At 48.8% G+C, this 11,789-nt stretch overlaps 1 protein-coding gene across 2 annotated transcripts; it reads left to right on the forward strand.

The window, feature by feature from the left end:
* The first annotated feature begins 4,323 nt into the window (after positions 1-4,323).
* On the forward strand, positions 4,324-7,368 carry LOC119275644 (dephospho-CoA kinase-like). Of its 2 annotated transcripts, none has more exons than XM_037556537.1 (4): positions 4,324-4,614; positions 4,764-4,871; positions 6,174-6,319; positions 6,787-7,368. In XM_037556537.1, exons 2-4 carry the CDS (start codon positions 4,764-4,766, stop codon positions 7,223-7,225), a joined length of 693 nt encoding a protein of 230 aa, XP_037412434.1. In that variant the 5' UTR covers positions 4,324-4,614; the 3' UTR covers positions 7,226-7,368. The 2 variants fall into 2 exon arrangements, with proteins under 2 accessions (XP_037412434.1, XP_037412435.1); XM_037556538.1 differs by having other exon boundaries at positions 4,324-4,509.
* Positions 7,369-11,789: the final 4,421 nt, after the last annotated feature.

The raw sequence follows: 11,789 nt of genomic DNA on the forward strand, positions 1-11,789 counted from the left end.
GACCTTTGGAGAAAAGTATCTAAGTGTTATGAACTGAAAGCTGACAATAAAATTCTAGTGTGTACACCACAACTTGGTCTAATCAACATGAATGTTTACTTCCCCAACATCATCAGCCGATCAAAGTCTGATCGAGGTTAGTGTACTTTCAACTTTCTCCATGCTGGCATATTACTTAGCAAAATTGGGGTATTTGTTCTGACTAATTGATCACTATTTAAGCAACCAACTGTGATTTCATTTTCTGACTCCGTTCCTAGGCAGTAACAAATTCTATTTACCAATTTATGTGCACTATATATTCTTCTGCCATGTTCTGGATAAATAATACATTTCCACCTTTTAAGCAGGATATTTTGGATGCATAGTGAACAATCTGTATGTTACTAAGCGTACCAAATTTCACTGGAAGGACTTGAAGCATGTCATAAACTTTGTTGATAATCTGACAGAGATAGCACAACGTGTGAATGCTGGATTATTGATGAGATTAATTATACCTATGGTGTACACATTGAACAAGACCAATTGTGTGCACAAAATGCCAGTAAAAAGTCTTATTTTAATGTTGATGCTCATAAACTATATATATCTTCAACGGTATGTTAAAATTGGTTTTTATTCTACATTTCAACAGAAATTGCCCGATGTAGCAGTTCCTGGATGGATTTCCCAGCGTGGTCGAATTACACTTGTGCCTGCTAATAAAGCCAAAGTGATTGCAAGGTACTGCATTTCTCACAGAAATGTAACCATTCAAATTAACAAGTTCTCGCTTGTCGTGGTAGTGCATCCATATTGGAAAATTGGAGACATTGTTCTACTCATGCTCTACCAAGGCACAAGAGGGCTCTTCTTTTTCATTGACGAGATGCCGAGTCACCGTGATCAGGCTGCTTCCAGTGGATAGTTGTGGTTGTTGATTCTCAGCCTCTTAAAATGTGCTAGTTGTTACTATGTTAAGTATGTAGATATGGACCATATGGTTGTTGGCCCTCAGCCTCTTAAAATGTGATAGTTGTTATTATGTTAGGTATGTAGATATGGACCATATGGTTGTCAAAACCGTGTTACGAAGATCCTCCTTTTGTTGAATAGTGTAACCACTATATATATGTTACTCAAATGTTGTTAGCCAAGTTCTTAAATTTTCATGGAAAGTATTAGTATCTTACACAGTTCATTGAGTTTATATGTGTGCCCGATGTCCAGAAGACATTTGCATATTATCTGTCCATATTGCAAATTCACACACGTGTTAACATAAGGAAACGTATGTGTAACTTACTAATCATCGCACACGAGTACTCGCAGACGCATCGTGTGTGATACTCCTAGCCACCGCAAGCAACTAGTTTGCATTTTTCAAAGTTTTTTGTACACACATAATCTCACACGAACTAACTGTAGTAACCGTTTGTTTTGTAATTTCTCATCGCAAAGAGTTCATCCGAGTCGAATGTATTCCATGTATCACACACATCTTGTTACATGACTCATTTGTGTCCCTTTGGCTCATCGCAAACAGTTCATCTATGTGAACTGTATGCCGCATATCACACATATTTTGTTAAGTTGAACCGTTTCTATTGTGTTCCCTAATCGAAAATAGTTCGTCCGAATGAACTGTATATCGTATATCACACAAATCTTGATCTGGCTAACCGTTTCTGTTGCACTCCCCAATATCAAACAGTTCATCGGAGCGAACTGTATGCCGTATATCGCACACACATTGATATGGTTGTCCGTTCTGTTGTTCTGCCTCATCGCAAATAGTTCGGATGGATCAACCGTGTGTCCTGCATCGCACAAGCAACTAAAATCGAACCGTGTTTGATGGCTCCGCCATCGCAAACGTTTTGCATCTTTTTGACGGCTTTTTACGTCACTGTTTGCGATTAATGCATCGCACACAATTTTGTCAAAGGGTCTCTGATCGTAATTTCGCGTTAGCAGCATCCTGCAGTAGTGCCATCTCGCAAATTGCAGGAAAAACTAAGTAACTACCATTATATTTCTGTACAACTGCGTCCGGGATTCAAGCAACATCAAATAAAACACCTAAAAATACTTCACACTACAGATTACCTGATGCATCCTCTTACCCTATGCCTCCGCCCTTTCAAGGACTCAATTCCCCTCCCCCCACCCCACCCCTCCCTTCGCCATAGCAACGCCGAGCTCTCTCCCCGCCATAGCAACGCCGAGCCCTCCCCCGCCATGGCAACGCCGGGCCCGCGGACACCATGGAAAACCTGCGTGCCCGCCCCATCACCCAAACCCTAATGCTGCAAACACAAACTCTCAACTGAATCTGGAGCGCAACCCGGAGGAGAGGGGGAAGAGGTGCTGGGGTTTACCTCCGCCTGTAGCCGGCGACTCGCCGCGCTCGCGGACGACTTCCCGCACCGGCGACTCCGTGCGCGATCGACAACCGCAGTACCTCGCGTCGTCGCGTAGTTTCTAGAGGAGAGGGAGGAGAGGGAGAAGTTCGAAATGGAAAGGGGATTCGGGCGACGACGCAGTTTCGAACAGGAGAAGCGGGCGGTGTGGGCAGTTTCGCATGAAATAAATCAACCTGGGCCCACCGCATGCCGCACGTCGCGCCTTATGCTGTAACGGCACCTGGTCGGGCCGGATCCCGCGCGGTCGGAGCAATCGAGCGCATTAGAGGGTCTATGCATTTGCGCTCGCGACATCCATCCGGCACAACTGCATCGTGAAGTATTTAGGGACATTTATTAGGATTTTTTTAGGGAATATGCTATTTTTTTAAAGGTTTGACCATTTTTGGTGGTTGCTTTGCCAAACGATGCCCAACAGCGCCGCATTTCCCCCCTACTTGGTAATTGTACTCATGATTATTCGCACGCAGGTTACTCAAAAAAAGGGAAACGTTTGGGGCCGGGGCACCGGCCGAAGCTTCGGACGGTCCAGTCCACGCGTGCGCGATGCGACCCACTCACGAGTAACCACGTGGCGCGATGGACCCGAGACGACTAGTCCTCCTTCCTTTTCTCTTCTTCCTCTGGCGCATCTCTCTCTTTCTCTCTCCCCGCTGCCATGGTCAACGCATCGCCCCGCGCCGCAGGCCTCCCAGGCGCGCCGCCGTTCAGCAGATCTGGCCGCCCTCAACCAGACCCGCGCGGATCCACGTGCATCGGAGTTCTCCCTACCTCGCCGGACCCGGCCACGCCGGAGCTGCAACCAGCCATGGCAGGACTGCACCCCACGGCGCAAATTTGCTGGAACCTCGACGTCACGGCGAGACGACGGATGACCATTTTTTTTGCTACAATTGTGTTCTGGTTTTGCTACTACCATAGAGATTTTTTGCTATAACCGATGGTATTTTTTACTTCAATCAGAGAGGCGCAATAGCTGGGGAGGCTGGCGAGTGCTGCAACCGTTGACAGGAAAGCTTCAACCCAAGATTAAAAATGCTTCAACCGTATATACAGAAAGCTGTGAGCAATCAGTGCTATCGAGGAAAGCTACAACCGTCTATATAAAATGCTACAACCTTTGATGAAAAAAGCTTCAACCGAACGATAGAGAAAAGCTTTCACCCAGACGCTGCTCAAAAAGAAAAAAGTTTCAATTGTTTACAAAAAAGCTTCCACCGTAGAGGGGAAAAGCTACAACCGTGTCAATTTTTTGCTACTACCGTCTGTGTTTTTGCTACATCCATTCATGCGGCCATGGTGCTTTTTTACGACTGAGGTGTGACTAGCGACGACGAGGACGACATTTTTGTTGCAACATCCTCGTTTTTTGCTACCATTTGGCATTGTGTTTTGCTACATCCGATTAACATTTTTGCTACAATGACGACGCCGATGAATTTTTTTGCTGCAACCGTTGTCTTCATTTGCTACGACTGACACAGAAAAATGCTACCACGGGGCATCTCTGTTTTTTGCTGGAACCAATCGTCGGCGAGGCGGAGCTGCATCCATGGCGCTCCGATAAGCAGCGGGGGCAGCGAGCGGTCGGGGCGAGCAGAGTCCCGGAGCGCGGGGCGGCCCCGACGCGCGGCCGGGGCGGCGAGCGGACTGGACGAGCTGAGTCGCGGAGCTGCATCCATGGCGCTCCGACGGGCGGCCGAGGCGGCGAGCGGTCAGCTCCAACCGGCGGCCGGGGCGGCGAGCGGCCGAGACGAGCTGAGTGCCGGAGCGTGGGGCGGCCCCGACGGGCGGTCGGCACGGCGTACGCTCGGGGAGACGAGGACAAGGTAAAAAAAATAACAGAGGAGCTCAGATCTGACGGTGTTACACAGCAGATCGGGTGGCTGGGAGCAGATCGGCCGAAACATTCGGCCGGTGCGCCGGCGCCTAGCGGTGCCAAAAAAAAAAGATTATTCGCACAGCTACGCGACGGCGGCTGGCTGGCGGAGAAACAAATTTGCGACGGCACGCTTGAAGAAGAGAGTTGCAACGTAGCGGCGGCGCGGAGGAGGCTTGCTGCGTGCGGCCTACCGGGACGCACCGGCCTCGAGATCGCAAGGTATCTCGCTCACTTGATCACCCGGGAGCACTCGAGAAGAACACAGCGCCCGACGAATTTCCCCTTTCGATTCGGGCCCCTCTTGTACCTAAACTGCTGAATTCGGTGTGGTTTCGCATCCCCTCCATCTGTTAAACTCTCAACCTGTGATCAAATTCGGTTTTGAAAAATCGGTTATCCCCAATCTATGAGAGTCAGAACAGACGGGGTCATCCCGACGCGCTCTAAATCATCTCGTGCGAACCGATTTTCAGATGAGGCTGATCGGCTTGACGGGTGGAATTGCTTCGGGGAAGAGCACCGTCTCTGGCCTCTTCAAATCGGCCGGCGTCCCTGTCGTCGACGCGGACATTGTGGCTCGGGTAAGCATCCAGCATCCAGCATCGGTGTGTTGCTGCTGCTATATCATGCTGTGCCTTTGCAAGCAATGTTGTTGTTTTACTCGATTCAGTCACAACTATGGTAGTACTACAGAATAGAATGTAAGTAATTACTTTTGTATAGCATGCAAGTAGGCTGCTCACTTCAGCTTTTTGGGGGTAAATAGTTCTGTCAAAAAATCCATCCTCGTGCTAGTCAATGTGATCAGTACAAAACTGTTTCCATTTTTGCATTGTTATTACCTTTTCTATTCTCCCTGAGAACTGGCAGCTATACTTGGTAATTTGGTGTTGATTTTAACTATGTAATAAAGTTCTACAGCATGGAATGAAACTGCTCAATTTAGCTTTATGTTGAGGGCAAAGGCGTCGCAGTGGTGTTTTTTCATCCCTACTGCTACTACTTGCAGACTCACAGTAACAGGAACAGAACCGGGAGTTTTGTTGGGCGGTTAAGAAATGTGAGTGGGATGACCAATGATATACCCCCCTTCTTTGTTATTCAGTGCGGATTATAGGATGGGAAATCATGTGCATTTTGCAGGCTAAAGAAGTAGCCGCCGAGAGAATACTTATTTTTTGTTGCTATATGGCTATAAGAAGGAAGTTAGGGCCTTAAATTCCTAATGCCATGCTCAAACCCATGGGAGTAGATTGGCGTGGGTTGAGGTAAAATAAAAACTGCATTCTCTGTCTAATTGGAACTCTGAATCTGTCAGCATGAACGTCTTACCATAGCTGGGATATCTCTTGAACAAAAATATTACAGTGACTGGTACGACGCAAGATTAACTATGTTTTATCTTTGGGGCTTCAGGGTGATGCATGACCATAATAACTGACAGGCTCATTATAGCGTTCTAAGGTATTTACCTGCATTTGAAACCACTGTCACTTGAGCAAACGTGATTTTAGCCAATTGCATGTATGCATTGCTTATTGTTATCATAAATATCTATGGGATGATAAAAATCAATGGTAGAACGTTATTACAATCCCTGGTATGATGCGATATTAATTATGTTTGACTAGGGGCTTTGGACCAGTTGGGTGTACATGGCACTTTGCTTTCATAATTTAGTACTTGAACTTCAAACTGCAAAGTATGCTTTTTGCAGTCGGACCCTTCCCCGGACCCTACGCAAGCGGGAGCTATGTGCACCGGGCTGCCCTTTTTTAGACTTATTAAGTTATTATGTGTACTGAAATTCTCCCAGACAATGACAATTGACTTCCTTGTTTTTGTTTGAACTTTATGCTGATTATGGAGACGTGCATTTACAGAATGTAGTGCAGAAAGGTACTGGAGGTTGGAAGAAGATTGTAAAAACTTTTGGAAATAACATATTATTGGAAAATGGAGAAATTGACAGAGCTCTCTTAGGTCAGATTGTTTTCTCTGATCCAGCAAAAAGGAAACTTCTAACCCGGTACAACTCCTACCAACATAAATATTGCATCCTGTTTCCTTTTTTTTCTGCTATGGTTAGTAGATATGTGATCCAGTTTATATATATGGTAATTACTACATAATTACTGCTTTAAGAAAACAATTCCACCTATTTCTGGTATTACGTCTTCCTTGTTCTAGTTTCTAGAAAAATGCCATACTTCCATTGGATATTCAGTTCACATCAACTGAGTGCGTAGATTTCGAGTGATGTTTCATACATGGATTATGAAATGTGATAAGTTCACCTTTAACAATACTAATTATGTCATATATAAAATAAAAATACCACAGCAAAGTGGGTGCAGCAAGATACTGACATTTCCTTGCATCCTTATACTTTGTCATCAATAGTCCCTGTGATATAAAGGATTCTTGTTTTTCAACATTATTCCTCGATCCTGGGCTCTGACTACATTTTGGTTTGTTCGTTGTGGCTACTTTCAGTCTTCTATCCCCACATATTTCATGTGGTATATTTTGGGAGATACTAAAACTGTGGGTGAAGGGATGCTCAGTTATCACTGTCGACATCCCGTTGTTGTTTGAGACAAAGATGGACCAATGGACGAACCCAGTGATTGTTGTATGGGTGGAAACCGAAACACAGATTGAGAGGCTCATGTTAAGAGATGGGTGCAGTGAGGAACAAGCTCAGAACAGGATCAATACGCAGCTTGCGCTTGACTGGAAGAAGTCCGAAGCAGATATAGTGATCAACAATTCTGGCTCACTGGAGGACACGAAAGAACAGTTCCGAGAAGTGTTGAAGCAAGTCTCTGCTCCATTGACATGGAAGGAGCGCATGAGATCCAGGGACGGCTTTCTGTCTATCGTCATGTGCACGGCAGCGGGGGTTTTACTTGCTCAGAAGAATCTGTTATGATCTTTGCATCGTTAGGAAGTTAGGACTGAACTAGGTTGATTTTTTGAAAAAATTTGGGAGTGTCGTTGCAGAGTACTAGACCATCAAGATTATGGTTTTGTGTCATATCATGTTTTGGAGTCAAGTGCTGAATTTTGAGTGAATTTTGTTTTTTGTAACCGCAATTGCTTGTCGCTGCAGAGCACTGCTTGCTTGTGTTGTCTCTGTTGTGAACCTTGATTCACAACAGAACCGCATCAACCGGCGCACCATGAACCGATTCCGGCGTTTCATCTCTGACCATGGACTGCATGATGTCTACCTGCATGGTGGTCTAACGAGCAAGACAGTCCGACCCTCGTTCGCAACGATCGTGTGCTATGCACCCCTTCCTGGGAGCTCGACCACGCGCACTACCTTCTGCGCTGCCTCGCCTCCGCGGCTTCGGACCACTCCCCCCTTCTCCTCGACTGCGCTATCAGGACTGTTGGTGGCAGGCGTTTCCACTTCCAGAGATATTGGCCCTCCCTCGATGGTTTCCACCAAACTGTGCAGACTGTCTGGCACTCGACAACTCCGGAACAGATCCCTTCAGGCGCGTTTTCGCTAAACTTCGGGCCATTGCGCGTAGCCTCCAAAGGTGGAATTCCCGCTTCGTCTCTAATCTCGCTGCCCAGCTGGGAGTGGCCCCTGAGCTCATCGCTCGGTTCGACGAGGCCCAGGACACCCGACGCCTGTCCCGCGCCGAGATTTGGCTCCGGCGCGAGCTCAAACGCAAATAACTCGGGCTCGCCTCGCTTGAGCGCTCTATTGCGCGCCAACGTGCCCGTCTGCGCTGGTTGCGGGCTGGCGAGGCGGCATCGACCATCTCCAAGATCCGTGCCTCTCATTAGAGTAAGAAGAATCATATCTTTGGGCTCCTTGCTGACGGGACTCACGTGTCAGGCGATGCCGATATGGCGCTGGCCGCTTTTGCACACTTCTCCTCTGTGCTAGGCGCGCCCGCGGAACGTGGTGCTACCCTCAACCTGGCGGCCATTGGCCACCCTTCTTTTGACCTCTCTGCCCTGGAACAACCTTTCTCCTCCGACAAAATCTGGGAGGCAATCAAGCGGCTTCCCTCTGGCAAGGCGCCCGGTCCGGATGGATTCACGGCCGAGTTCCTGCGTGCTTGCTGGCCCATTATCAAGGATGCTCTCTGCGAGGTTTTCGACAAGCTCTATGCCCTAAATGGCCAGGCCTTCCAGCGGCTTAACGAAGCTCTCATCACCTTGCTGCCCAAACGGCCCAATGCCTCGTCCCTCTTCGACTACCGCCTGATCAGCCTCATACACCTCGTGGCGAAGCTTTTCGCTAAGGTTCTGTCTCTCCGGTTGGCGCCGCACCTCGGTGAGCTCGTTTCCTCTAACCAGGGCGCATTCATAGCTGGGAGGAGCGTCCACGACAATTTCATCCTCGTCCAACAAACCGCGCGCCAACTACACCAACTCAAGCACCCCGGAGCTCTCCTCAAGCTGGATATTGCGTGTGCCTTCGACTCGGTTTCCTCCATTCCTACTTCAGGTGCTCCATCACGTGGGTTTTGGTCCGCGATGACGTGAATGGATTTCCATCCTGATCTCGACGGCCACGACGCGCGTCTTGATCAATGAAGTGTCGGGCCCTCCCATCCCGCATGGCCAAGGCCTTCATCAGGGCGACCCCGTGTCTCCCATGGTTTTCGTGCTCGTCATAGACACGCTCGACACCCTCCTCCAGTTCGCCGTCCAGCGCGGCATCATGAAGCGGCTAACGCATAGGCATGCCCCCTCGAGCATCTCGCTCTTCACCGACAACGTGGCCATTTTCTGCCATCCCGACGCGGCAGAGCTCTCCACGATCAGCACCCTCTTGGACTTGTTTGGGGCCGCCTCAGGCTTGTGCACTAACTTCGCAAAGTGCCTCGCCGCGCCAATCCAGTGTTCTGAGGACACCGCGAGCTCCATTGGCACTGCCCTCGCTTGCCCGATGGTTCCTTTCCCCATCCTGTACCTCGGTCTACCACTTTCTCTCGGAAGGTGGCCAACTCGCACCTCCTACCACTGATCGAGAAGCTCTCGCGCAAACTCGCCACTTGGAAGGCCGCCCTACTCAACCGCGGCGAGTGCCTAGCTCTAGTACGGCAAGTTCTGAGCGCCATGCCGGTGCATTTGCTTCTCGCCATGGCCCTCTCCCCCATCATCCTCAAGCAGGCGAACCGAGTCCTTCGTGATTTCCTCTGGCACGGCCGCAAGGATGCACGCCCCAGCTCCTGTCTGGTTAGCTGGGCACGAGTCTATCGCCCAATCGAGCTGGGCGGCTTAGGCATTCGAGACCTCCACCGCACGGGTGTTTCACTCCGCATTCGTTGGTTATGTCTCAAGGACACTGACCCCTCGAGGCCCTAGTCACATCTGCAGTTACCCCACGACCCCGAGATATCCAATTCTTCTGTGCCTCCACCTCCTGGACACTTGGGATGGCACCACCTGCCGCTTCTGGGATGATCCATGGCTTGATGGGCAATCCATCCTCGACCGCGCTCCCGCTCTCGCTGCCATCGTCCCCAGGCAAACTCGCCGCACCCGCACGGTCGCCGAACCACTCACTGATCGCTGCTGGATCTCTGACATTCAGGATGCCCTTGGCCCCGCCGCTGTGGTGGAGTACGTCGGACTATGGCGCCGCCTACATCACGACGTGCTCTCCCCGTGCCCTGATATCCTATGCTGGTGGTGGACCGACAACGGAGTGTACTCCGCCTCCTCTTGCTACAATGTGTTGTTCCTGGGCTCTACCTCCTCGGAATTCTTGCGCCTCGCATGGCAAACCGGCGCCCCCACCTCGATTCAGTTCTTCATATGGCTCGCCTCCCTGAATCGATGCTGGAATGCGGACAGACTAGCTCAACGAGGCCTTCCGCACGAACCGGCGTGTGTCTTCTGCTCGCAGGAGCCTGAGACGCTGCACCACATCCTTGTGGGCCGCGTCTTCGCGCGCATCACCTGGCATGAGATCCTTTCATGGTGCTCCCCAACAACTGCTGCCCCCGATGGCTCCATGAGCTACTTTGCCTGGCTCTCTGCTGCCTTGCAGCTCACCCCCAACTCTCGGCGTCGAGGTTTGGCCACCATTGCCGGCCTCACGGCCTGGTCGCTTTGGAGGCACCGGAACGCGATCATCTTCGATAAAGTAGCCCCTTCCTCTGCTGCACTCACTACATCCATCAAAGACGAAGCTCGCTCCTGGGCCGTGGCAGGAGCCTGAGGGATGACCACGCACAATCTTGTAAACTGAATTTGCTGTTTTGGGGCTGAGCGTCCCCATGTCTTCTGCTCTACTCAGGTCCTAGTCTCGCCATTCGTGTGTATGCGACTACGACCCACCCCTGTACTTTTTCTACCCCTCCTATAAATGCAATGATACACTACCTTAGCGTATTCGAGAAAAAAACAACAGAATAATGGCACGGCTTTTGAGGGGCGGTTAGACATTGACTGGTACCAGAGAACAGCAAGAGAGAATATAATTCCTCCGTTTGAGTAAGATGTATTGCTTATAGTCAAGACAAAGCTTTGACACAAAATCACTCTATTAAGATTTTGCTTACACGACAAGATCTCAATGAACAACCCGTTCTTTTGAGCATTTGTGAGTAAGATCTTCGGCATAGGCCAGTGATGTTGCCGTTCAGATACTTGGATGCACTTGAATGTAAGGATGCAGATGGACGCATCCGCGTTGATCATTTTTACATTAGAATGTTTATTAAAGTAGCATTGATTAGTGATAACCCACAAGTATAGGGGATCGCAACAGTTTTCGAGGGTAGAGTATTCAACCCAAATTTATTGATTCGACACAAGGGGAGCCAAAGAATATTCTCAAGTATTAGCAGCTGAGTTGTCAATTCAACCACACTTGGAAACTTAGTATCTGCAGCAAAGTGTTTACTAGCAAAGTAATATGATAGTAGTGGTAACAGTAACAAAAGTAAAGACAGCAAAAGTAATGTTTTTGGTATTTTGTAGTGATTGTAACAGTAGCAACGGAAAAGTAAATAAGCGAGAACCAGTATATGGAAAACTCGTAGGCACTGGATTGGTGATGGATAATTATGCCGGATGCGGTTCGTCATGTAACAGTCATAACATAGGGTGACACAGAACTAGCTCCAGTTCATCAATGTAATATAGGCATGTATTCCGTATATAGTCATACATGCTTATGGAAAAGAACTTGCATGACACCTTTTGTCCTACCCTCCCGTGGCAGCGCGGTCCTATTAGAAACTAAGGGATATTAAGGCCTCCTTTTAATAGAGAACCGGAACAAAGCATTAGCACATAGTGAATACATGAACTCCTCAAACTATGGTCATCACCGGGAGTGGTCCCGATTATTGTCACTTCGGGGTTGCCGGATCATAACACGTAGTAGGTGACTATAGACTTGAAAGATAGGATCAAGAACACACATATATTCATGAAAACATAATAGGTTCAGATCTGAAATCATGGCACTCGGGCCCTAGTGACAAGCATTAAGCATAGCAAAGTCATAGCAA

The sequence above is a fragment of the Triticum dicoccoides genome, chromosome 3B, assembly GCF_002162155.2.
Source record: "Triticum dicoccoides isolate Atlit2015 ecotype Zavitan chromosome 3B, WEW_v2.0, whole genome shotgun sequence".
NCBI classification, from domain to species: Eukaryota; Viridiplantae; Streptophyta; class Magnoliopsida; order Poales; family Poaceae; genus Triticum; species Triticum dicoccoides.